Source organism: Perognathus longimembris, chromosome 1 (assembly GCF_023159225.1).
Source record: "Perognathus longimembris pacificus isolate PPM17 chromosome 1, ASM2315922v1, whole genome shotgun sequence".
Taxonomy (NCBI): domain Eukaryota; kingdom Metazoa; phylum Chordata; class Mammalia; order Rodentia; family Heteromyidae; genus Perognathus; species Perognathus longimembris.
In genome coordinates, this window is record NC_063161.1 from 151310442 (window position 1) to 151337447 (window position 27006).

The 27006-nt window shown below is 51.4% G+C and overlaps 1 protein-coding gene and 2 long non-coding RNA genes across 15 annotated transcripts in view; 2 read left to right on the top strand and 1 right to left on the bottom strand.

The window, feature by feature from the left end:
- Nucleotides 1-27006, top strand: part of LOC125348051 (DAB2 interacting protein) — a 168070-nt gene that overhangs the window by 102127 nt on the left and 38937 nt on the right. For 2 of the 13 annotated variants that reach the window (XM_048341031.1, XM_048341058.1), the window contains exon 1: nucleotides 26170-26642. The exons of 9 other annotated variants lie outside the window; for them this stretch is intronic. In XM_048341031.1, the coding sequence (XP_048196988.1) occupies nucleotides 26470-26642 (173 nt within the window). In that variant the 5' untranslated portion in view covers nucleotides 26170-26469. Of the gene's footprint in view, nucleotides 1-26169; nucleotides 26643-27006 lie in introns of those variants that run through there. 2 more of the 13 variants (XM_048341039.1, XM_048341067.1) reach the window with 1 other exon arrangement.
- On the bottom strand, nucleotides 631-26236 carry LOC125348123. The gene is made up of 4 exons (XR_007210301.1): nucleotides 26225-26236; nucleotides 18565-18569; nucleotides 17486-17491; nucleotides 631-2940 (listed from the first exon to the last, which is right to left on the bottom strand). It is a non-coding gene; the product is annotated as an uncharacterized LOC125348123 (long non-coding RNA).
- On the top strand, nucleotides 18248-21329 carry LOC125348129. Its single transcript, XR_007210303.1, has 2 exons — nucleotides 18248-18417; nucleotides 19815-21329. It is a non-coding gene; the product is annotated as an uncharacterized LOC125348129 (long non-coding RNA).

The window sequence follows — 27006 nt, forward strand, 5'->3', positions numbered from 1 at the left end:
GCAGTGATGGGACTGTGGGATCCAGGGAAACTGAGGCATGCAGTCTCAGGCATAGAGGTGGGACCCACCTGGAAGCCAAGCCTTGTATCTTCTCACCTCCCAATTGCAGCCATTTTTCCTTAGGAGCTTCATGGGCACTCTTGGTGGGGGGGCAGCAGACCTGACCATCTTTCTGAGCCTCCTCTCTGGAGTGGGAAGCTACAGAACACGGCCTGGGCGCACTGAAGAGCCAATTTATTTTTGCTTTCTCATCTTTATTGCCCCCTTTTTATATCTGCAGCTCCCTCGTGTACCTTCCAGAGATCTGAGCTGGGCAATATTTTTAGGAACGATGGAAATTAGCTAGTGAGAATGTGATCAGCTCTAAGCTGGGGTTTCAAAGGCTGGAGAAGCCTTTTGAACAAGCGTATGTGTATATACATGCTTTTGTATGTTTTACAGGTAGGCCTGTCTTTGTGGGTATATATGGCATTAAATGGCTTTGTCTGTTTATTCATTCATTCATTCATTGTCACTACTGGGACTTGAACTCAGGGACTGAACACTGCCCCTTAGCTTTTTTTTGTTCAAGGCTGGCACTCTGTCACGTAAGCCACAGCTCACTTCTGGCTTCTTGGCAGTTAATTGGAAATAAGAATCTCATGGACTTTTCCTGCCTAGGCTGGCTTCAAACTTTGATTCTTAGATCTCAGTCTCCTGATTAGCTAGGATTATAGGCATGAGCCATCAGTTCCTTCCCTGTCCATTTTAGATGAGGTTAGTATATGAAAAGTGTTTGGAATAGACCAATGTGATGTGATGTTGGGTTGACTGGACCATATAAAGTAGTTATTTCTGTAAGGTTAAATATAAGCAAATGAGTCAATCTAAGTACTCAGTAAGTTGAATACCATTATTATTATTATCTTTTTTGTGTACATATGTGTGTATGTTTATATATGGTCTGTTGTGCTGTGTGTATGGTGTGTTTTATACTTTGGAGCCCACATGCATACCTGAGTGCACATGTGCAGTTTCTGTCTGGGCATGTGGATACTGAGCTGGCTGGTCTTGTGAATAAGCAGCTCACTTGGAGAGACTTTCCCAGGTAGTAGCTCTCTGACCCCACCCCTCATTTCAGGCCCTGCTACCAGCCTGAGAGGTACCGTGGGACCTTTCCATTCTCCCCAGATAGCCTTGCCCATTTCCTGGTCCCATATCTGAGGATATGCAAATCAACTCTGTAATGGAATTCCTTTGCAAAATATTATTTGAACCAGAAAGTTAATTACCAGACTTTAATTAACGGCTATTTTAGAAGGCCACAGAAGAAAACTAGAGATCATAGGGATACCAAAAAGACAAGAAGAAAAGATACACAGCTTCCCCAGCTGTCTTGGTGCCTCCTTTTTCAGGGTGACTTGTGCTTAGCTTATCCCTACTCTGAGCTGTCAGCCTACTCCCCTTTGGGTTTGGCTGTGGGTAGAGGGGTACCCTCTGTGCGAAGAAGCTCCAGTGGTCTAGTCTGTCTGTTTGTCTAGGAGCAGGGCCAGGACAACTTAGCTGAGGTGGGGTGTATGTGTGCGTAGTTGGACAGCTGTCCTGGACTGAGCTAATACTGGCCCTGAACCCTCACTGCCCACTTGGCCTTGAAGCTAAGTCCTTTCCTGTCCTTCCTGTGTTGGGAATATTCTCCCCTTCCCCATGAGCGGAGCTTAGGAAGCTGCCAGTGCCAAACCTCCACCAAGGTCTAGTTCTCTGCTCTCCCATCTCCTCAGTGCTCAGAGACTCTGACCACACCCTCCCATCCTCTGTGTGACCAGACAAGTCCTACTTTATCTCTGTGCCCCTTCCTCCCCATCACTGTTCTGCCTGCCACTTACCTCAGGCATCTGCTAAAGGCTCAGAGGAGACTGTTATGATATAGATGATGTTTCCTCTCCCTGCCGATGGGCCTGCCTTACTGTCCATCCTCTCCTGAATCAGAGGCATCTGCCATTCATGTCTGCCTTGTTTGCACAGTCCACACCACATGCCACTGTGCCTGCTCACAGGAGACTGTTCCCTGGCATTTGGAAAGCAAGTCTTGGTGGAAGCTACCACTTGCGCACCAGATATCCCGTCTGTGCCAGGCAAGAGGTTAAATAAGGAGACAAGGTCCAGCCATGCCAAGAGGGTTCCTGGCACCATGCCTGAGACTTCTGGACATGTTAGAGGGGGAGGCTAGGACGAGAATGGAGGCCCCCTGATCCTGGGGGCATGACAAGAATTGGGCCTTTCTAGCCAAGCTATGTAAACAGCCAAGATGCACTAGAACTGATTAATACATCAAGAAAATGTCATTACCCCCACTCCATGCACACACATGAGTATTTGCCATAGAAAAGAATGAAATTATGTTGTTTACGGGGAAATGGCTAGATCTGTAATCCATCATGTTAAACTAAGCCAGGTTCAGAAAGACAAAGGTTGCATGTCTTTCCTCATGTGGAAGCTAGATCTACGAGGTAAAAACACACCTATAAACTCATATAGGATCATGCATACATGTAAGATACATCTAAGTATGTATGTTAGCAGAACAATTAACATGCATATTAACAAGAATATTAGGAAATTGAAATGTGTCCTGTCTAGAGTGTAGGAGCTAGTTGGGTGAGGGGAATAGATAAATGGAGAGGAGGAAGGACGGCACATATGGTCAGCTTTATGTTAAAATGGAATAGTGAAGAGAAAGTCATGATGTGGGAAGGGGAGAGGGGAGGAAGGGAGGAGAATGAAGGGATGACTGATCAAGAGACATTGTATACATGAATGGACATGTTACAATCAAACCTCATGTACATCTAATTGATGCTAATTTTTTTTAAAAAGACCCTCTCCTCTTGCCCTTACCTGCACCTGCTTAGGGGGCTGCATATTCCTCCATGTCTGGAGCTGGTTGGAGACAGAAACAAAACTCTGCACAGGAGAGAGGTAGTTAGGGTTTGCGACTGAATGACTGAATGCATTTACATTTCCTGAGAAGGGGATGGGCCAGTGGGCAGCCTCAAGGCCCTGTTCTTCCACATTCTTCCAAAGGCAGCTAGTGTAGGCCTTTGCCACTCCTTCTGTTGCCCCTTCTAGGTATCTTGAATGCCAAGGCTAGCCTGGGATAGGAGAGAGTGCAGGAGTTACAAGCCTGGCTCCACGGCTAGTTCAAGTGTTAGAAAAGTCCCCAGAGGCGAGTTCAGCTTTCCCATCTCTCAGGGCCAGAAATGGCAGGAATCGGCATTTATTTCCCTGCATCCCATAACCCTGCAGGTTGAGCACAGTGATCCCCCACTTGTCTTTTTCCAGTGGGCAGCGAGTCCTGTCCCCAGTGGCTCCGGCCTCCCCCCGCAGCCCCACTCGCCCTGGATGCACTTCTGTCTGTTGACCTGACCTTTCTTGAACAAGCAAAACCCTTGTTCATAAGATGAGCCTGATTGTAAGTGGACACACTGGACAGATATAGATGCCATCAGGGTAGCAGGGGCTTTAATGTGATGCGACATCATCATGGGGAGTTCTCATACAGAGGGCAATGGATTAGTGTAGCGTCTCCTTCTGCCCACTGTCTAAAGGGAAGTTAATTTCATGCTTTGTCTTTTTGAGCACTGTATTGCAGCTCTAGATGGTTAGCACATGAAGGATGTAGGAACCTCACCAATTATTGTTTCTGGTTGGGGAGGAGATTGATTAATGGATTATTTGCAGCCCTGACTCCTGCTGCTTATTTGCATTTTGCCTTCTTTCCAACCTTCTCACAATGCATAGGGAAACAGCCCCAGAATTGTCTGTGACAGACACCTGCTCTTGTCTTAAAAAGCCAGGGCAGAGGAGGACCTTCACAAGGAGATGCTTCCTGAGATACATAATAAAATGCAAGTTTTATTACAGACTCATGCCTGCAATCCTAGCTACTTAGGAGACTGAGATCTGAGGGTCACAGCGCAAGCCAGCCTGGGCAGAAAAGTATGAGGAACTCACATCTCCAATTAATTAACCCAAAAAAAAGGAAAAAAGGAAAGCTCAAAGTAAAGCTGTGACTCAAGTGATAGAGCATTAGCCTTGAGCCAGAAAGCTCAGGGACAGCTCCCAAGCCTCAGAATCACCTCTCCACCTCTCTCTGTCTGTCTGTCTGTCTCTCTCTTTCTCTTTCTCCTCTCTCTCCTCTCTCGCCCCTCTCCTCTCTCCCCAGAGTAGAAATGGCATGACTGCAGATCTCTCCACCGCATCTGTTCAGTTGTACTGTTACCTCCCATCAAGAGACCATGCTGTGGGGGAGAAGTTGCCAGGGAAGGAGGGTCTTGGAAACGTACGCCCCACAACGTTAGAACCCTCCAGGCTGTAGTCTGGTTCAAAAGGAGGCTCTCTGGGTCTCAGAACCAGCCTGTCTCCTACAAGACATGAAATCCAGAGGGAGGGAGACAGGTGATGACAGTCTGGGTAGACAAGGCAGAGCAGACAGAGGGCTTTCTTGTTTTTTAATGTCATCATTGTAACATTATTTATTTAAACGTAATTATTTTGGTATTTAATCTTTTCTCAAAGAGGGGGAAAAAACTCTATATTTTCCTGGTGGAATGAAATGGCTCAGAATGGTCTATTTAGGCAAGTTTAAAACATTATTTACATAAAGACCGAATACAAAAAAAAAAGTTGGTGGGCCCTATCCCAGATCTTCCAAATGAACACTGCATTTCCCCAGAGTTTGAGAACCATTGCAGGGAGTAGAACTTGTGTTGTAACTGTGTGCTCCAGTGGCTTGACTAAGTGCTTCCCATGCTGGATTTGTGATTCTGCAGACATAGCATGAGGATGTTGTTGTTTTTGTTGTTTGTCAATATGTGAATGGCCCCAACTTGCCCTTTTGGAGATCCCTTGTCTGGCTTCCAGTTCTTTGGCCAGAGTCTGAGGTCCTGTCATTCACTGCTCATGCCCTTGGCTTTAAGGTTGCAATGCCCCGTGCAGGGGGAGTCAGGTGCTTGCACAAGGCTATGCACGCTACTTTGTAAAGTATTCTGTTTTCTGAGGATTTTTGAGGCTGGCAGAGCATTAAGACTCTTACTCTCAAGTGGGTGTGGCTTGGAGGCAGAGGTGAATTTGGATCTTGTCTTCTAACTCCAGGTCCAGTATTCAGCCCTCCTGCATGAGCATGGCCTACCCTTCTTGCTGACCCCTGGTTGTAGGTGGGTAAACCTTGAAAGAGGCAAGGTCACTTCTCTAGGATCAGCTAAGTGGCAGAAAGGTGATTGAAGCACAAGTCCATGAGTCAAACCCTCTAGGATAGGTTGGAGCAGGTGCCCTTGGCACTTACCTGGTGGAGATTTTTAGCATAGCTTGGATGGCCCATATCAGGGATGAGAGTGGCTCTCTGTGGAGAGGGCAGGCCAGACGAGGTGAGCTGTGTTCTCAATGAGGAGGCCAGACACCTGCTAGGGTGGCAGGGAGATGATAGGAGGGGCAAGGGGACCTCGTTCCTGTGGCAGGAGCTTGGATTTTAACCTGTCACCAACTGCATCCCTCTGAGCTCAGATTCCCTGCTTTCCAGAAGGGAAGGCAGGCTGGTGCAGGACGGCACGTGAAGTCTTGCCTGGGCTGCGGTTCACTGCATTCAGACCATGAAGCTCCCCCCCTCCTCTACCCCCCAACTGTTGTAGAGGGAGCCACTGTAGCGGGGCGGGACACAGATGTCGTCCATCTTGTTGTCTTCATGGAAAGCTCCTCCTGGCACTGTAATGGCACCAGCCACTGCCCTTGAGTGGCCACTGAGAATGGGCAAGGCTCTGTGCCCAGTGTGCATTTCCTCGTTTCTTCTTTACGAAGCACTGCGGGCAGGTGCAATGACTATCCCCACTTTACACAGGAGAATATGGAGTCTGGCAGCTCCTAAGTGGTGGAGCTGGGATTGAAACACTGGCAGTCTAGCATTGTCTGTGAGGCCCCTGCCATCAGCCACTCTTCTATGTGGTCTCTGCTCGTCGCTGTTCTACATGTCCCATGTTTTGCCAATGATAACATCCATAAACTGCCTACCACTGTGAAGCACCTGTGTACCAGGCATTATGTGATATACACACATTATTCTGATCCTCTGCCCTGCCTTGGTTTTATCCTCCCCTGTGTGACAGATGTGACAGGTGAGGAGATTTAGAATTTAGTTCTCTTTGGATCCAAAGCCAGGAAGGGCCCTGTAGTGTAATAGCTCACACAGTTGGGCACATCCTATGGCCGGATCCTGCCTGAGCACTTGGCTCACATGACCTCATTTCTCTCCCATGGCAGCCCATGCTGTGCCTTGCGGGTGCTGCTGGAGGAGCTAGTTTCTAAACTCTAGCAGTCCAGCTCCCATGCCTGAGCGTCAGCCACTGCCCAGTACTTGCCCATTACGGTGATCCCTCACCTATTGCAGAAGTTATTTTCCAGAGACCCCCACCACAGGCAAAAATTCGTGAAGTAGAATTCTACAGTTATAGCGTCATTCCTCGCTGTATCGCAGTTCACTTATTAGCTACTTTGCAGCTTTGCTGAGTCTAGAAGGTGTAGAAGTGTGACATTGAGGTTTCTGATCACCCAGGGCTGAGGGGGTAGTTAGCTGGGCCACTGGCCATGCTCATGAGGTGCAATGACAGTGCCTCAGCCAGGTGTCCTGACAAGGCTCTGTCCATCCTGCCTGCATGAGGTGTGATCTTGCTCACTTGCCCTGGGCCCCTGAAGTGCCTGGTCTTAATGATGCTTGTTTAGGAGGATAGCCAAAACTTAAAACAAGGAGAGTCAAGGGCTAATGGCGAGCAGAGGAGTTGGTGTCACTTAAAGTCTGCCCAAGCTAGTGTTGCCTTGCTCTCTTCCCTGCCTTCTATACTTACACAGTGCCTCCCAAACTGAGTTCCATGGAGTACCATGTTCTTACAGATGCAGATGAGGGATTTCCATGGCCCAGATAGGTCAGGGAAGCAGTCTCTCCGGAGATTCTCAAGATGAGAATCCACATGTTCCTAGAAGTGAGACTAGAGGGACACTCCAAAGGGGTGGTGTGCTGGGCTAACGTTGTGCGGCCTGGCTGCAGGAGGGGGACAGCCTGCGAGGTCCTTCGGTAAAGCAGCCAGCTTTGCTGTCTTTAACCTAGGTTTTCCTGTCTCCCAGCCAGGAGCAGGAGTGTGGTGTAGAGCATCATTTGGTAAGCATTAGATTGAGATGTTCGTCTCCAAAACATGTTTTTAAGGAGGAACTTTGGGACTAAGCCTTGAATAAGGGCATTGCTGGCTTAGGTAGCAGGGGTATGTTTTTTGGGGAAAGAAGTAGGACTTCAAGAATCATTCCTCAAAGCTGCTTCTAGTTGTCCAGTGTATGGAAGGACTCTGGCTCTGGTGAGAGCCCTCATTGGTGAGGTAGTCTTGTGGGAAACCCTTAAATAGTGTATAGGGGCTTTACTGCCCTCTTTGCAGGCTGGATGGCTATCACACCCAACAGCTTGGGCTCTGGGCCTTTCCCGCCCCTCCCCTCCAGGCTCCCTCTGCAGAAGGCAGAGGCTACCCACAGATTTGCATAATTGCACCATCCTCTGAATAATTAATAAAGCTCTGTCCTTGCTGGGAGCAACGTCTGTGCCATTATAGATGGCTCTGCCATACATAGATGGGTTTACCAGAACCTTTCGTGGGAGCCAGTGGCTCCTGGAGCCCCTCAGAGGGTAGAGGAAAGACGAGGGCACTGGGTTATGAAGTGGGAGGTATTAGTATCATGCCCACGTGGCTCTGGTGGTGTGATGATGGGCAGAACTGGTGGTCATGTTCCTTTGTTCTAGGATCCACAGATGGGGCCTTTAGCACACAGATGGGTTGGGATTCTGTGTCCTCCCTGCCTTTTGTGCTCTTACAAACTCTTCTCTGATGTGTGGTCAACTGCTGTGGGCAATTAGCCTCCTTCTCTGGTAATCCAAAGCAGGGACCATGCTTACCTAGATATAGAAGCAGTGAGGGTGAAATTTCAGGCAAAGCAGGGGAGGGGGAGGGGGGTTGCTTTGAACACTTTTTCTATCCAACCCCTCTAGATTCCCAGGCTTTGAAGGTCAGAGGTAACCAGGGAGTGACTCCTGTTGGAGGTTTCCTTTTTATGGTGTTTTGTTGAAGTAAATATTCCCTCTGGTACATGGTGTTGCTAGAAAGTAAGGTTGAAGAATGGGTCTTTCCCCTGACATTCAGTTGGTTTTGGAGAAAGCCCTCTGGTGTCTCCAAGCTGGGGCGAGGGAGGCTGCACTTGCAAGCTCTTGCTCTCTTCCCTACACCCTCCATACTGTGCAAAGCTCCCATAGGAGTTTCTCTCCATCTGGGTTCCATGGAACACTACATTCTTGCAGATGTGTACTGGGTGCTTGGAATGAAGGAATTCCATCCTCCTAACATAGGCCAGGGCTTCTCCTGAATCAAAGGGAGTTTCTTCCTTGGAGGCTTTTGATATGCAAATGTTTGAGTCTGAAAGAGGGGGATTCAGGATGCTCTGCTTCCCGCCCACCCTGGCTGTGTACAGTCCCAGCATCTCCAGCGGTGGGGGGCTCACTTTTCCTGGAGCAGCCCACACGGACCAGCCCTTGCTGTCCCTGGATATGCCAGCTCTTGCTTAGTTTCTGCAGTACATAAATGGCATGAGATCACTCACCACTTGGCTCTCACACCAGCCAGGGCCAGGACCGGACACGGATTATCCTGTTTTACAGATGAGCTGACTAAAGCTCACTGAAAGGCACACAGTTGGGACTTGAACCCATGACTGTCAGTAGGGGCCTTTGGCTCTTTCATCTTGGTCACCAAGAAACTATTTGTCCTTGGAAAATGTCAGTGTGTTGCTAGAGCATGGAGCTCTGGGGACCTGTTGTTCCTGAAGCTCCCTTCCCCTGTGCCTAGGGGGACAGAGGTGGTAAGCAGAAGTCCTGTTGACTAGTTTTCCCTATAGGGCTGGCTTTGGCGCTGTATGTCTTTCTGGGCATAAAACTACTAGGTAGCCTGCTCACTAGATCATTCTGAACTCTCATACCCTTTTCCTTCCCTGCTGTCTCTTTTGGTAGGGTGCAGGTGTCTGAAGTGTCCAGGAGCTAGCTGGCACCAATCTTGGTGGTAGTGGCCATGTGGGTAGGGGCAGTGGGGAGTGGATGATAGGATGTCCAGCTGGCTTGTCTTTCTTTAGGCCCTTCCAAGACTCAGCTGTAGGGAGGGGTTGGTGAGGTAGCCTGACATAAGCATATTCTCTGCTGGGCTTGGTGGCTGTATTGAGGCTGATGAAATATGACTGTAGGACTTGGGTCAACTGTATGCCACAAAAGGGACTGCATTGATCAAAGGGATTGCATTTCTATCCTGGTGCACTAGGCTCCCTGATGAGCAGAATTCCATTCTGCTGAGACAAAGACCTATGTCTGTACCTGTTTCTCCAAGCAGTCTGGGACAAGTCATCTGATCTCTAGACCTACTTCATGATCATGGAGCCTACCACTTGGGGTCAACATGGGATTGTGTGTGTTATGTGATAATTTTATCCTATCTTCGCATCACGAATTCACACACACTGTGCTCTGAGCTTCTGTTTGAAACTTTAGAATCCTGCAGCAGATCCAGTCCAGCCTTCACAAAGTCTACCCCATCGTGTGGCAAGAGGTGGCCCGCAACAAACATGAAGTGATGTTTGTGCTGACACTTCTCCCACTTAGAAAATCAATATTCTTTGGTCTGCCTAATTGCTGTGTTGCTGCTAAATGAGTCATTATGGAAGGAAAATAGCAAAAGCATTGTGAGATTAATGGGAGAAAATAGTTGGCAAATGACTTTGGTTTGCTTCCGAAACTCTGAGAAGGTGTTACTATGAGAAATCTGGAGAATTGTGCAAGGCCCAGTCCCAAGAAGTTATTGGGGGTGGTGAGGTTCCGGAAGTGCCAGCAGTTCTGTGAGAGTCTATTAGGGCAGGGTATTGATTTGATTCTTACAGAGGCTGGAACCATGAGTTGCTTGGTTGTCACATGAGGTACAAGGGTTATGCCAGGAGCTCTGATGGCCTGGTGTCCAGGGGAGTCCATCTCTTGTCAGATACTGCCATGGGGTCAGTCCATATGTCTTCTGTGAGCACTAGAAGGGAAACATGGGGGCATCAGAGGTTACCCCGCCTTGCTTTCTGGAGATAGCTAAGCATGTTAGGGCTGGGGGAACCTGTTGAAAAGATTTGAGCCTCACCAGGAGTGACAGATTTGAAGATTTAAGGTTGGCCCTTGACTCTGTATTTATGATGAGCCCCAGACAATCTTGAGATCCTCAAACATTGATACCCCAGCTTGGTACTATGCATTCTTCCTTCCCAGCAAGGCGTGATGGTGGTGTTGGAGGACTATGGTTTAATCTTCCTGGGCTGCTGGGTGACAGGCTACAGAATAACCTTGGGGCTGGATATACTAGTACCTACTTCTGACTTGGGAGCCTAGCTCCATTGAAACCCCTGTGGACACTGGCAGGACGGAACTAGCTGGACTACCTCTGCCTGGGAGTCTTTGCTGCTGCTCCTGCTGCTGGCTGGAAGCTGAGTTTCAGCCCAAATTCAGGTCTGATTGGCTCCCCTCTGTCCTTTGCCAAATGTAAACTACAGCCTCCCTTAGTAGAGGCTAAGTGTTTACTACAGGAGCTGGCTAAAGAGCCTTGCCAGGGCTTTTTGTCCTGTTCTGATTCTATTTCCAAAAGAATAGAATGCTTAGTTCTGCAAATACACAGCAGGGCATTTCCTGTGGGCTTCTAGGCAAGCCTGGGCCTGCCCCTGAGCACACAGATGTGACCCAGCCCTGGCCCAGCGCCCCAGTGTGCTGCCAGGGAGGCCCAGTGGCGGCTGCTCCTGCCTCTTTTGAGCCAGACCTCTTCCTCAGAGAGACTTCCAGTCTGGCCCCTTGAGCGGCATTTCAGGGTCACTGTGGTAGCTGTTAGGCCTCTGGGTTCTCAGTCCTGAATTTCCTTGTGGCTCCTGACCCTCTGTGGTACCAAATTTGTGGTAACAAACTTGGGCCAACCTGAGCCCAGGCAACTGTGAAGTGGAAGGCTGCATCAAGGCCTGCCCACATTTCTTCTCCTGAGCCTATGAGAGACTGTGCTTATTTGTATAGGGGCCCAGTTATTTCCAACTAGACAGTAGGCTGCCCCATTCCCCCCCCCCCCCTTTATTTTTGGTGTGTGTGCCAGTACTGGGGCTTGAGCTCAGGACCTGGGTGTTATCCTAGCTTTTTTGCTCAAGGGTGGTGTTCTACCACTTGAACCATACCTCTGCTTCCAGCTTTTTGTTGGTTAATTGCATAAGAGTCTCATGGTGGACTTTGCTTCTTGGATTGGCTTCAAATAGAGATCCTCAGACCCCAGCCTCCTGAGGTGCTAAGATTGCAGACATAAGCCACAAGTGTCTGCCTTGACAGTGGGCTGTCCTTGAAACTTGGGTTCAAGGTGCTCATTTGGGCAACAGGTTCCTCCACCACTCACTCCTGGACCACTCAGCAACAGGTGTGGCAACTTACTATCCCTGAAATCTCTGTCCTAAGTCAGAATAGCCACATAGCTATTCTTTAGTAAATCTCTGTAGCCTCTAATGACAAACAGTGGGTAGTAACTAAGCCTGCTCTGCCTCCAGTGGCTTCCACAAGACTATTTCAATGAAGGCATCTCATGCAGCACATACATTGTAGTGAGCACTCTTTATCAGGCTCAGGGCTTGGAGTGAGGCAGGAAGCTCTCTGCTTTGTTCTCCTGCCCTTTGAGAAGCACCTTGTGCCTGGTCACTTCTGGCATGCCACAGCTTTCTAATGACAGGACCTATGAGCTTCCTGTCACCTCAGGGGCCAAAGGGGCTTCTGATAAGTGATGGGACTTTGGGTCAAACAGCATTCTGGACCCTGAGCAGCATCCAAAGAGTTGGCCTGCTGAGCTCGCCTGAACCTTAGGGTTCGGACTGAATGGTGGCTATCTAGTGTGAAGCCACTCAGCATTCATTCGTGGAAACACACCTCTAAATGTGAGATGCAGCACTGCATCCTATCTGGTGTAGTTTTAGAGAAAACCATGGGCCTCTTGTAACTGCCCCTGGCCATGGGTTCTGACTAGGAGTCTGTATGTAGATTTACTGTCCCTTGGGTAGGTTCCTTCTGGGTTGGTGTACATTCTAACCTGGTTTTGATTTACTTTCCTGTGTCAGTTTGGACTGTGCACTCCTTAGCAGCACCCTGTGCATTTAGACCAGAAGTGCCCCTGCCTTTTGCAAGGGGGCCAGTCTGACCTGGCAGGGTGGGGAGTTGAGACCTGCCTTCCTCCTCCCAATCTCCTCTCAGCTCCACGTCTCCTAGTCCCTGAACTGCCGGCTTCCAGGGCCCCTCCCTTGGCAGAGGGTGGTGTGGGCATCTGATGAGATGAGCCTGGGTTATTGGAGCTCCTAGCCCAGAAGTCTCAAGCCCTTGCTTGGGGTGTCTGTTGTGTCACAGGGTTGCTTCCAGTGGGTCCATGCCAGGACCTTCTGTCTTCGAGGTCTTTGTGGCTGCCGACTCCCCTGGGAAGCCCCTGGCATTTTGTACTAAGGGTTTCTAAGGGAGAGGCATGCAGTGGGCAAGCCAGGCAGTCGTCCTGGGGCCCCCCGAGAAAGCGGCTGTTCAGAATTACTTCGCTGTGAAGGCAGACTCCAGCCGCCCTGGCAACAGCTCCGCGCCAGCCTGTGGTGTGGCCGCTGACAGCGCAGCTCCTGACTGGCTGTGCTCCGGCTGCGTGGAGAGTGCTCCTGGCTTCCCACTTGCTCCTTAGCAGCGGCTCCTGCATCCTTCCAGCAGAGGATGGAAGGAGGCTCAGGGCTGGGGGCCTTCGGACTCTGTATCCGCCTGCGTGCCCCCAGGTGTGGTGAGGGACCCTCGGGGGTTTCATCTACATGCGCTAGCTGGGTCAATGCCTTTCCAGATCTGTCTGTGGGGACGCAGAGCCCACTTGCTAGGTCTTAACAAGTCTCCACGGAGCCTTCAGCTCTCTTCCTGCTGTGTCCCTGCTCCCTGGAGCCCTGGGGCCCACTCCCCCGAGCCCCATGCTGTGTCTCTCTCCCTTGTTTACTCACAGTCACCTCAGGCCTGTGCCTGGTGTCAAAACACAGCCCTGTGACTGGGGTGTGACTGGGGTGCTTGCTTACCCGTGAAATCATGCGTGGAAAGGAATAGGGGAGATTACAACAGAGTGCACAGAGTACCTGAGGCCTGTGCAGTTGTATGCTTTCTGCCCCGGGCTCCCCCTCCTGGGGTCCCTCCTGCTCTTCCCCTGTCCTTCCTCCCAGTTGCTTCTGAACCCATTTGCGGCCCCTTGTCCAGTCCCAGAGCACAGCTCTTCACTTTGCTTCTTTCTCTGCCTGTTTTCTGAACTTCACTCTGCGCCTATAGTCCCCAGTAACAGAGGCTTTCTAGAGCACTACTGTGGGTCTCTTAAAGCAGAGTCCAGCTCCTTCCCAGCCCTGCAAACAGCTGTCTGCCCAAACCTGGCTATAGTCTCTCTTTCCCCATGCAGAGACCATGGCTAAGTTCATTCATAGAGATGCTGTGGAGAGGCAAACTGGGGCTGAGTAAGGATCTTAGCCAAGGCACAGATGGGTTGCTGCCCTGGCCTGATGCTTCCTGCACCTCTCAGCTGGGGCAGGAACTGGCCAGTTCTCAAGGACAGAGGCTACACAGAAGAAAGGTCCATAGCCCAGGCTTGAAGGAGCTTGAGCTTACCAGGACCCAATCGAGGAGAAAGCTGGTAGATAGAGGGAGTCCCATGGCTGAGTACTAAGGGCTCAAGATTAGAACCTTCCCACCTGTTGTGGGAGGTGAGAAGGCACAGAGCCTTGGGAGAACAGCAAGTCTTTCCAAAGAGCAGAATCGGCAGCAGGAAAGGGAAGCAGAGGTTGGCAGCCACAGAGGGTGGGCCCAGGCATGAAGTGCCCTCTGCCAGGTGTGTTGTCTTATAACACTCACAGTTGCCTAAGGGCTGGGATTGCTGCAGAGCTGGGGAAAGTAGGTGAAGTGGTTCGGTGACTTGACCAAGGCCTCTTAGGCTAGCAAGGGGAAGAGTCAGATGAGCTATGGAAAGCACGACTCTCCAGCCTGCCTGTGGCCATAGCTTGTTCAGAACAGGTGGACATTTTCTCTTGGAGGTGTGTGTGGCCTGTTCAGAACAGGTAGACACTTTCTCTTGGAGGTGGGCCCAGTCGTCCATGTTCCAGACAGTGTGAGGCCACTAAGAGATTGTCCGTAAAAGGTGTGGCACGTTGTCTGGTGTACACAGGTGGCATGGTATTGTTGGGTTCTTGCATAATGTCCAGGCACACATAGCACAGACATTCGTGTGCACAAGGTGAGCCCACTACCTAACCATACCTGGCCAGCTGGAAACAGCCAAAAGGCAGCCAAGAAGTGGGGATTCTTCTAAGACCTGTGTTCCTTCCTCAGCCCCATTTTGGGAAGGCCCCTCTGGTGTGTGCGTCTCGCAGCATTTTGGTCCTAACTTCCTTGTAGTGCTCCTGGTGTAAGAGTTGTCTGTGTGCCTTATTGAAGGGCAGACCTTCCAGGGACGGGGCCCAGCCCGCCCCTGCTGGCCTCTGGTACCTAGTATGCTGCCTCGTACAGTGCAGGTCACTCCTAGATGTTTGCAATGTGAATGATACACTGAGCACCTACTCCACACCATGTGCCTTGCCAGACATGGAATAATTAACGTTGGCCCGGCACTTTATGATTCTCACAGCTCCTCTGGGTCTCATTAGGAGAGTGATTCTCTAGGATCAGGTATTTATTTCCCCATTTTCCAAATGAGGAAACTGAAACACAGAGGAGACAACTAGCCTAAGGTCAAGTGGCTCCTCAGCCAGCAGAGGAACAAGCTGGTCCTGTGAGCAGTGTTTGCACCCTGGCTGTGGACGCACACTGGGAGCTGATGTCTTTTTCTACCCCGAATCACTCACTGATGTGGAACTCCCAGGCCACAGGGAAGCCAAGCCAACAGAGAATTGTATCTAGGGAAGCCGGTCTCCTGGGGGCCACAGGAAGCACCTGGCTGGTACTCTGCTCCACCCTAGCAGAACCCGGTTGGGTTGTCTGGCGGGACAATTGTCTGTGTTTGGGCTAAGTCCGAGGCAGAAGAACAAAGAACCCCTTCCTGCCTGTGTGACTCTGACCTTGAAAACCCTGTGGGGTTTCATTTACTGGAAAGAAGGAGGGAAGAGTTGGTTTCCAGCTTCAAAGAAGGGCAGGCCTCCTGCAGGCATCAAGGAAGCCTTGGCTTTGTGAGTTCTTGCTGCTCAATTTCTCCTTTTCAGTTGAACAAAAGTCCCAGGGAATCTCTGTCTGGGCTGGCCAGGAATCCTGCCACCTCTTTTAGGAGGCATGGAAATGCCAGGATCACTATTCTTACTTTAGGCACTAAAAGACCTAACCTTTGAAGCAAAGATGAAACAGCATTTGGAGAGATCTGGACAGAGCCTGAAGGCTTCCTTCTCTCTGTGTCCTTCTGTGAGGGTGCCTAGCTGTGGGAGGGGGACCCCAAGAGTGAAGAGGATTACTCTGACCCTGAGCGAGATTAGTCTTGCAAGGAAATGGTATAGCAGTCAGGAAGTGATTGGTACAATGAAGCGTTGTGTATGTATACAAACATGAAGCAATCTCTAATGTGTGCCAGGAGCCGGGCATGACCTGGGAGGAGGTTTGGTGTGTTGTGAGTCCCACCCAAGCCCTCTGTCACGGGGATCCTGGCTGTAGCACTTCACAGCTGTGGTGACAACTGTGGCTCTCTGGAGAAGTTTGTCCGGCAAGGGGCAGGGCGGCCGGTGGGTTTGGTAGCAGTCCTTCAGGTTTAGAAGAGAAGCAGAACTGTAGAGTTGTTTTTGTGGCATTTGAAAATTTCACATTTTTAAATGTTGGCAATTGACTCCAAACTTAAAAATGTCAAATGCTGTGTTGGCTAAACAAAACATGAATGTTGACCAAACACAGACCATATACCTAAAGTCGTGTTAGATAGAGCCCAGCTGTCCAGAGAGGAGGAAGTAAGACCTTTGTGGCAAGGGCACCCAGGGCAGAGGTGTGATAGTGGGCATCTGTGGGGGCACTGTTAGGACCACAGAGGCCTGGGGTGGAGGGAAGAACAGGGCAGGACCCAGGGGAACAGTGCCTGCTTACCTGGCTGAGAGCTGCTGGTCTGGTGTGAGTTGGTGCGCTGTCTTGAGCAAGCAGGTGAGCTGCAGCAACCTGCCAGCTACCCTGAGAGTATTAGGCTTTGTCCATGCTCAGTGCTTCTCCTTGACATTAGCATAGAAACAGAAGACTTCAGGCAGCCCTGATCTCCAGGAGGAAAGGTGGCAAGTGTTTAGAAGCGTAGCAGCACCCCCAGGGAACCTAGATCCTGGTCTTCAGCCAGGGGAGATGACACAGCTGTGGTGTGGGACTGTCTGTCCTTGTTTATGTCCACACTTGCCCATGCCCTCCCTTGCCAGCCAGAGCTGCTGGGGAGCCCCTTCACAGAGCTCTAAGCCTCCCTCTTCCTGCTCTCGTCCTTCAAGGGCTTGGAGGGCTCCAATCTGGGCCTAAATCTTTCAGGACTACAGGTATAAAATTTCCCCTTTCTCTCAATTTTCTTTCCTGGCTGCCATCCCCTCCATCATCTGTACTTGGCTTTCTCTCTAAATGATCACTTGGGACCTGGTCCTTCATACTGTCCTGGAGGTTTGTCTAAGAAACTTTCCTTGTGTACCTGCTGTAGGCAGAGCTTTGAGACCAGAGTTAAGAGAGGTGACTGAAGCCCAGGGTACCCACAAACTGGTGGAGTAGACAACCAGGACCAGTGTCTGTGATGGAGAGTGAGGCTAGCGGGGTGTGAGTGGCCTCTGACTGAGCTGGGGGCTCCTGTCTGGTGGCTTCCCGGCTCTGCTCCCTCTCTACCTTTGTCCTGTCCTTGTGCATGGCCAAGGTGGCCAGGGTGGCTGGTGGCTGCTGGCCCGAGTCAGGCAGCACTGGCCCCGCATCATGGGAGTGACAGTAGGCAACTAACTCACCACCTCATTCATCACTACCCTCTCCTTCACTGTTTATCTTTCACATAGGACTTTTTTCAGAGCAAATACAATTAAACTCACAAGTATAGAGTGTCAGATTCCAGTTCGTGAGAAGCAAAAGGCAAACCGACTTTCACAACCCTTCAACTGCCACTGGCAGCCCAATTATGGGGACTGTGGCTCTGGGCGGGGTTTTCTTCTCCACTTGGGGTGGGGGGTTTGCACACCTTCTGGCTTGTGCTCCTGCCTGCGGCCTAAGGCTGGTGTGGCTGGCCAGGTGGTCAGGCTTCACACCACTGCAGAGGCCCAAGTGCCCCAGCCAGTCTCCCAAGGAGGGGTTAGGCTGGCTGTCTGACTTTCTAGTACAGACAGAGCTCCCCCAAGGGATCCTTGGGATTGAGTTATTTCTGTTCTTGCTCACCTGTGCCTGCCCTGGGGACCGGGGTCAGCTGTGGTCCCTCCCTGCGCTGCAGCAGCCTTCAGTCTGGGGTGAGAGGAGGTGCCTCCTGCCCTGGGAGACCCGTCACTATGTGGGCGCTCACTGGGCCCTGGCCAGCACTGGGCATGGTGGCCCTCAGAGGAAGAAGGTCCTCAGCTGAGATTCCCACACCTCCCCTCCCCATTTCACCTTCTTCTCAACAGAGGAGAGAGTGCCCAGCTAGCAGCTCCGACACTTGTGAGGAGCCAGCACTCTGAAGACGTGCGGACTCTCGGTGGAGGGGAGAGAGGCAAGCCTTGGAAGCTGGTGGGGTGGTGTTCATAGGAAGACCTGTTTGTTTGGGCTCAGTGGCCTTGGTTGGGCAGAGTGCTAGCCATCCAGGCACTGTGACTCTGTCACTGCCACAGCTTGAGTAAGGTGTGAGCTGTATCTCTTCCCTCCAGGCTCCTTGTGCCAGCTCTGGCTCCTGGCACCATCTCTGTTTCCCAGGCTTGGGAAGCACATGGTGAGTGAGTGTGTGTGTGTGTGTGTGTGTGTGTGTGTGTGTGTGTGTGTGTCCAGCCTTACTGTTTGCCTTGTCTGCACATCTTACTCAGCCTATTTCTGGGAGCGATGACTTCATCTCCTGTGATTCTCAACACAGCCCTTGTCATACATCCATGGATAGATGGGGCCTACCTCCATCCACATCCCCCTAATGAGCCGGGTTGGGACAGCCAGTTGGCTTCCTTTGTCTGGCCTTCACGAGATAGGGGCACTCTTAGATCTGGCCTCATTGACCTGAGGAGCCCATCGTAGCAGGTTCAGCCTTGGTCTCCTGTGGGCCTACTGTGTGCAGTCTGCTGGGGGCAGCCGGAAGTTACACAGCCTCTACCCTGTTCTCAAGAGCTCCTACTGGCTAGAGGAGGCAGGTGGTCCATAAGCTCTAAATAAGATGGTCTGTCACATGCTTCCTCAGAGCTCAGGAAGGTTTTAGAGACTGGAGCTGGGCCCAGGGTAGAAATGAAGAAGAAATAAAATTCTTCTTTCCCTCCCTTTCTCCCCTTCCCCTTTTCTTCCACCCTCACTTTCTCCTCTCCCTTTTATTTGGTACAGCCAGTGCTGGTGCTTGAATTCCAGGCCTGGGCACTGTCCCCAAGCCTTTTCACTCAGGGTTAGTGCTCTACCACTTGAGCTACAGGTCTTCGAGCCTCAGCTCTTCTGGCTTTTTGTAGTTGATTGGAGATAGAAGTCTAATGAACTTTCCAGCCCCAGCTGGCTTCAAACCAGGATCCATCGATCTCAGCCTCCAGAGTAGTTGGGATTACAGGAGTGAGCCACGGGCACCTGGCTCCATCCCCGCTCTTGTACTGAACTTCAGGAACAGATAGTATTCCATTTCAGCTCATTCAGTTGCTGGAGTCCCAGTCTCTGCACCCGAGATGCTGGTGGGCTGGTGATAGGAGGGTGGTAGGGATTTAAGGTTTCTAAAAATACTTTACAGGGCTTGGCAGCTCTGCAGGCCAGGGAGCCTCCATCCCAGCATATTCATCCTCCTCTCCCCATTTATCTAGGACTTTGGCTCAGAGATGGGGAATGGCGGTTCATTAGTGTGTTTTGATCTCGGCCAGACACTTCATTTCCCCACCCATCCCTGTTGGGTATTCCCTGGGCCCACTGGAGTGGAGCCATATGGACAGCTCACCCTGAGTTGCCTTGCCTGTGGTGAGTCCCAGGACCACCACCTTTTCGGCACCCAGCCCTGGGTAGCGCAGATCTCCCATCTGGGTTTGTATCCCTCTCTGGAAAATGAGTACACTGATTGTACCTGCTGCCAAGGATATTTGTGAGGATGTTTTTTAAAGGGGCATTTGGCAGAGTGACTCTACAAAGGTGCCTGCCATGGCAGGGGTTGCATAGAGGGTAGGGCAAGGATGCTGGTGAATTATCCAGGCTCCCAAGTAGGATGGGGAGCACAAATGTCTGTGTTCTAGTCTCCACCCTTCTAGTCTGGATGAGTTACTCATATTTACGAGCCTCAGTTTTGGGGTTCAAGCTGACAATCAGCAACCTACCTTCTCTTGGGCAGCTCCCCAGCAGAGAAGTGTTTTGAAGGGCTCTTCCCAAACCAGGCTCCTTCATTCACTTTCCCTGTCCCTTCTCCCTAAGCCACACCACCTGCCTGGCCCTTCACACTTGTACTGTTCAGCATTGTCTGCTGTGGTAAGAGAACAGATGAGGTCAGCAAATGCTCCTCCAGCATCTTCTTGCCTGGGTCAGTGCTAGACCCCAGGGGACACAGGGTCAGGTGAAGACCAGTGCAGCTGTCTAGGGAGAGGAAGATCTGAATTGTTTTAAAGATCTAAATGAGAAGGCAGGGTCTCAGGGCGCAAGCTTCTGGGTTCTAGTTGCCGTTCTCCTTCTGCCTGTGGAACTGTGGCAAATTGTAGGGTCTCTCTGAGCCTCAACTTTTCAGCTGTAAAACCAAGTCAGTCTGATTCCAACCAGTTCTCACTCTTATCTGCCCATCAAGTTGATAGGCCAAGAGAGCAGATTCCAGGAACAGGACAGGTGGCTGAAGGTTGAAACTGGCCCCATTGCAGCTTAGTAGTCCTATGACTTCGGGTCTGTTACATTCTTAATTCCCCCAAGACTGGGTTTTGTCTTGTAAAGGAGAGGAACAGTTGACAGATGCCCCCTACCTACCTGCTATGAGGGAGGGTTTGGATGTCAGTAACCACTAGCCCAAACTGGGGCTGGCCAAGGAGCCTCAAAACCAGCCGCATGGGCAACGCCAGGTGGTAGGAGGGGGCTTATTTTCTGCTGTGCAGGGCATAGAACCCAGGGCCTTGCTTGAACTTGCTAGGGAAGCATTTTACCACAGAGCCACACCCCAACACTTGAAACCTCTGTGGCTTCAAATATGCCAGTGTGGAGCACTGCCTTGCTTCATGAAGAAAACGTCTGCTAATAGTTGAAATTAATAGTGTAAACAGGATCTGAGGAGGGTGGGTAGCCCGGGGAAAGGGGTTATTTAAACACTTCAAAGAGAACACCCTTCTGCAGCATCTACGCAGCATGATTTGCATGTGTAATAACTTTGCTAATTATAGGTGGCCTCATCTGTTAACAAGTTTGCCTGGTTGTGCTGTGTTATTGTAGTCACCCACTCAAAATTCTCTGGCATGCTTTCCGCCAAAGGTAACAATGGTAGTCATACCTATCCTGTGTGATCCATGCTGCGTGCCAGGCATCCTCCCAGCACCCATCAGCCATCAGCCATGTCCTCTTCTCCACAGCTGTGTGCCCCAGAGGCTCCACCTTGTGTGTACCAAGATGAGACTGGGGACCCAGAGGTTAGGTAGCTCTCTGAGCCCACACAACCAGGAGCCCAGAGGCTCGCTGGCGCCTTCTGCTCCGCGCATTACCTCTTGGGGATCCTTGGCGTATGTCCTCATTTGACTACCTCACAAGTCGTCCTTATTTTGCTGAAGAGGATGCTAAAACCCCAGGAAGGAGTCAGGTCTGGATAGGAGATGAGCCTAGACTCCCTCACTTCTAGGACATAACCAGGCCTGCTGCACCCCCATCACTCCTGCAGTTAGTGGTGGGGGCGGCAGCCTCCCCTGAAGTCTGAGGGACATGAGGGCCAGGCCTGGCCTTTCAGCCTGAGAAAATTATAAGGCAATAAACAAGTGGGAGGACACTAGCACTAATCTACATATTGTGTCATTAAATTGGGGGTTGCCCACAGTGGCTCGTGGTGAGATGTAACCCACAGACAGGTGGCGTTGATCTGACTGGGTGGAAAGTTTTTTTTGTTTTGTTTTTTAACTTATCTTGCTTTTTTTTTTTTTGAACATTGGTTACCAACACATATATCCCTAAACATAAACTGAAAGTATATAATTTCTGTATTCTCTTGGTAACTTTGGGACTACATTCCTGTGCTGCCTCCAGTTCACCCTAGATTCCTCTGGAGAAGGTGTTGTAGAACCCCTTTCTTAGCTGCTGCTAAGAACCTAGGAGGTGTGGGCTTTGTAGAGTTCCCGCGCTACAGATAAGGAGCCTGGGGCCCTGGGAATGGGCTGGGCAGAGGCCAGGACTAAAAAACCTCCATCCTTATCCGTGGTGCGTGGCGCTACTGCCTCCCAACCATGACCCACCTCCTCTGGCCTGCCCCGGAAAGAAACCTTCCCCAGGACTAATGACTCAAAAATAACCAACAGTGAGCCTGGAGAAGAATCATTCCAGCCTTTCCTCTCCCCTCCATCCCTCCCGAGGCCCGAGGGGACATGAGAAGCCTATTCATTTAAACTCAATTATTTTCTTGAAGACAGAATGGAACTGAATTGGGTCAGCAGCTATATTTGCTGTGCTCAGCTGTTTTCTCTGCTACACCATCACCCACCGGGTCTGTGGCCGACTCTGTGCCACCAAGCTTACCAATTACAACTCCTTATCTGTGGCCTTTTCTTGGCCCTATTGTGGGAAAGAGGAGCTGGGAGTGAGACCTGTCACTCCCAACAAACAGGCTGTAGGACCTGGCCTCTGGGGCTTGGGCACCCTGTGGTCACCACCTCCCAGGCCCAGGCTATAGGCGAGAGGCAGCAGCCTGCAGGGATGGTGCTTCTGAAAGTCTCCGCAGACAGATGAAGACTCAGAGAAACTGAGTGCGTGTTGCAGTGTGAGCCTTGGAGTCAGGCACAGGGCTTTTACTAGTTATGTGGCTTGCAGTAGGGAATCTCACTGCTTTGCACATCTGGCTGCACATCTGTAAAGGGCATATAACCATGCTAAGCTGCCTGGTGTAAACAAGATATGGGACCTCAGTGGGTAGCCTCTGGTTAACTCCCTGATGGTGACCAGGACCTTGAGTGTCAGATACAGAGTTTGGTGGGGGATGCAGGTCTCAGAAACCATGTTGTGCTTCCAGGCCTCCCTGGTACCAGAAACTTGAACAGCTTCCTGTGGGCCCATGGTTGCACGCATTTTCATTTATTCCTGATTCTGGTGTGCCCCCCCCTCTCCATTAAACTGTCAGCTTCCTGAGGGCAAAAACCATTGTCTGGCCCTGCTGTTTGGAGCCTGGTGGTGCTGCCACCGGCTGTTTGGTCCTGGTGGGCCTGGGGGGGGGGGTTGGGAGGGCTGTTTCCTCATCTGGAGGGAGGGCCAGTTACCCATTCCTTCCCTCTGACCCACCAGGCAAGGAGGCCAGGGGCATCTTACGTGGCAGCCTTGTGCAGCCTGCCTATGTGGAATGGGCTGGGGAAACATGGAGAGGAAATCAAGTCAGAGGCCACCTCTCCGGCTCCTGAAGCAGGAATGTCCAAGGGAGTGAGACATTGATGGGTGCGGGAGCGGCTGTGCATGACATGACACCTTAGTGCGCAGTTCCTCCCTGGTCCCCTGCACAGTGGGGTTGGAGCTGGGGCTGCACAGTGGAGTTGGAGCTCTGACTGCCCAGGACTGAGGCTGGGCCATTACAGGCACTCACCAGCAACTGCTGGCCTCCCGTCGTGTCTGGCATTAGCTCACGTCTTGGGGCAGGGCCTGCATAGGAATAGAGCGAGACCTCACATGCCACCCCCATGACACGGCCAGGGTTGGAGATGAGAGCACAGTTCAGAGAGGCTTGACCTTCATGGGCCTTCTGGGAATCCTGTGTGTGAACTCCGGCATGGGGCTGATGTACACATAGGCCACACAGTGGTGGGGTAGGAACAGGGACACAGAAACAAGGCTGTCTCTGGAGGGCAGGGCTCAGGGAGGGGGCGGTTGGCACAGGTCAACCCCAGCGTAGAGTCCACTCAGCCAGCAGTCACAGGGGTGGCCACTCTCCCTCCCTTGCCTCTTGATAACACCAAGCTCTGACACCTTGTACATCGCTGTCGGGTCACACCCAAGAAAGATGCTGACCCTGTTGTGTTGCTTTTTGAGTGTTTTTCAGAAGAAGCATCACATGACGGGAATTGACTCCCGCTAGACGCTTTGATGGAAACATGACATTTTGGAAGTCAACATGTGTCAACATCACTATAGGGAAAAGGTTCCAGGCTCTTCTGCCAGCTGACTTCATCACTAGACACTGGTTGTAGACCTGGTGTATGGGGGTGACACAGCCAGGCTGGTAGCCTGGTATGAAGCAGAAGAAACCAGAGGGCTGGGAGCTTGGCTGGCCTACCTGGGGGATAGGGGTGAGAGGAGAGGGCTGGGGACAGACAGCTGCCCCCTCACCACTTACAACCAAGGGAGTGGGGGTGCAAAGCAGGATCTGATAACAGAGGCTCTTGGATGAGACAGACAGGCTAGGCCAGGTTGTAGAGGGGCCTGGGACCCCAGTTCCCTCCAGGAACTAGCTATATGACCATGGGTGGCTTTCCCACCCTCTGCTTTACTTCATTTTTGGCCGGATGTGGTGTGATTACCCATGCTGTTGCCCTGGGGGCTTAAGGAGACAAGGCATGTAAAGTGCCTCACTTGGGCAGGCTCCAGGATGAGTTTGCTGTTTGTTGGTAGTGATAGAGCCACACATAAATTAACAGCGAATGGCAGGGCAAGAAGTCCTGTCACAGAGCCTTATTTTGTCAATGTAAGGTATTAGAACTAGGTGGGAGCCAGTTGTGGTAGTACATGCCTGTAACCCTAGCACTTGAGGCAGAAAATCTCCTTCAAGCTTCAAGACTGTGGTAAGGAAAGAAAACTAAACACATATACACACACACGCATGCATGCGCATGTAACACTGAAACAAAATCAACTTGCAAGATGGTTTCCTGCTTAGAAGAAATCTAGGAAGGCTTCTAGAAAGAAGTAGTATTTGAACTAGGGAGTGAGGCAAGAGGCCCAGACACAGGGTGCAAACTTATCTGGGGTGAAGCATATGTACTTTGAGAGGTAGTGTCCATTTGTGGAGCTTGTGTCTAGGCCCAAGGTGAACCCAGCTTCCCCTCCACCCTTCTGCCTGGTGACTGATAGGCAAACCCTGGCCTTATCTGGATTTTGATTTTTGTTGCTTTCTTCAAAGTTTGTTATTGGATTACAGAGTTAGTGAAGTTCAAAGGGATTTCACTGACATTTCTTCTGGTCACCCTCCCCCCCTTTCCATCTACCACCCTCCTTTACCCCCTATCCCCTATTGCTTTTTAAAAGTCTTAGAATATGGAGGGGGGCGCTTTAGCTCTGACAGGTCTTCTGGCTGTGCTACTTTGATCCTGGAGATCCAGGAGCCCAGCCAATGAGCTACTGGAACAGCTTTTGGGGTAGGAAAGGGCCAGACCCAAGCCCCTTTATCAGTGTCATACCAGGCATTTTCTCTCCTTATTACTCATGTCCTACCCTCCTACCCCACCCCATACCCAGAATGCCCCGGAGCTGGGACAGGTCTTGAGTGGGAAGCCGTTGCAGCTGGAGACAGCTGGCCTAGGAATGTCACTGGCCACCGAGCCTGGGGAGGGAAGGGCCCTTTGCTGCAGGATGGGCGGGCCCTGAGTAGGCCAGGAGGGCCTAATAGGACTGGGCGGAGCCGGAGGGCAGTTCTGCTTAGAGTTCTGGGTGTGGCAAACCAAAGGAAGTCTGGAATGCCTGGGGGGTGTGCAGAAGTGAGTGGTCTTTGGTTACCCCCGTTTGGTTTCTTTTTTTAAAAATTTATTTATTATTATTATTATTTTTTTTTTTTTTTGCCAGTCCTAGGGCTTGGGATTCGGGGCCTGAGCACTGTCCCTGGCTTCTCTTTGCTCAAGGCTAGCACTCTACCACTTGAGCCACAGCGCCACTTCTGGCCATTTTCTATATATGTGGTGCTGGGGAATCGAACCCAGGGCTTCATGTATACGAGACGAGCACTCTTGCCTCTAGGCCATATTCCCAGCCCCCGTTTGGTTTCTTTTTACTTTTTTTTTTTGGCCAGTCGTAGGCCATGAACTCAGGGCCTGAGCACTGTCCCTGGCTTCCTTTTTGCTCAAGGCTAGCACTCTGCCACTTGAGCCACAGCGCCACTTCTGGCCATTTTCTGTATATGTGGTGCTGAGGAATCGAACCCAGGGCGTCATGTATACGAGGCAAGCACTCTTGCCACTAGGCCATATTCCCAGCTCCTCTTTTTACTTTCTTGTGGTGGTGCTGGGGATTGAGCCCAGGCCTTTACTCATGCTGCCACTCTGCCACTGAGCTACATCTCCTGTTAGCTCCTTTTTAACTTGACTCTGGCTGGCCTGGCTCAGACCAGCTAGGAAAATGCATTTATTCTTCCCACACATCTGTTAGTATCCACTTGGTGCAGGCACTGGTTCAAGGTGCGCTGGGTATAACAGGGTGAGCCAGCAAGATTCTGTTGGTGGGGAGAAGGGGACAAACAAGTCAGATGACCTCAGGTCAGTGCTATGAAGAAAATGCAGCAGGCTGATAAGGTGGAGTAGGACTTTAGCCGTGATAGCCCGGGAGGGGCTTTCCCCAGCTAGGTCTTTCTGTCCAACACCAGAATGAAAAGAAGCCAGTTTTGCCTTAATCTGAGGCCAGGCTGGGGAATAGCAAGTGCAAAGGCCCAGAGGCAGAACCTCTGGGCACAGGAGTTGGCCCTGGGCGGAGCCAGTCAGTCTCGTGTGGGGCTGAGGCTCCTCCAGCTTCCTGGAGTCGAGTCGCTCCGGCTGTGCCTGCACTCTGCCGAGAGGAGAGGCCCTGGGACTTTCAAGAGCTGATCCGTACTTTTTAGACCTGGAGCTTCTGACTGTTTGTTGGGGTTACCTGTACGGAAGACTGTAATTTTCCACTTGTTCCCTGAAGTACCCGGAAATCTCTAGATGTTGTTACCACTGTGTTTTCTTTAAGTTCTTTTGGGAATTCCAAGTTGGAGGACACAGACTCACAGACTCTGCGTGTGCTTTGTGGTCCCGGGAGGCCCTCTGGGCTCACCTCGTCGATGAAGGCCCTGGCTGAGGGCCCCCCTCACCTGGCCAGGAGAGTCAGCTGGACCCGTGCCACCCTTGGGGATGGGCCTTTGTGGACTCGGACTTCTTGGTGACAACCTTGGCAAGATCCTGGGCCGGGCTGGGGGGGCTGCTCTGTGGAGACCCGGCCAGCCTCGGAAGCCCGACCTGGCTCCCCGGCCTCCAGTGCCCAGACACAGGTCAGCAGAGAGGCCTGTGCTCCAGCCGCTGCCCAGGTCTGTGTGGGGCTCTGTGGGACGGAGAAAAGGGGCAGGGGAAGCTTCCTCCCCTCCCTGCCTCTTGAGTCTCCAACCTGGGGTGGGGTGGGGTGGGGTGGGTGGACTGGACAGTGAGAGGGCCGGCCAGCTCTAGAGGGCAGGAGTGGCCATCTGCTCACCCAGATCCCTCCTCAGACCCGCCAGGCTTGTGAGGAAAAGTGAAGGTGGGTAGGGGTTGCTGACCTACAGAGCTAACCCGTCCCCTACCCCCCCCCCCCCCCCAGGGACTGGGGAACAGCCCTAGAGCACAGCGCAGAGGAAGGCGTGGGGTGGGGGTGGAGGAGGGTCCTGGAAGATGGGTCTCCTAGGATCCGCTGTTAAC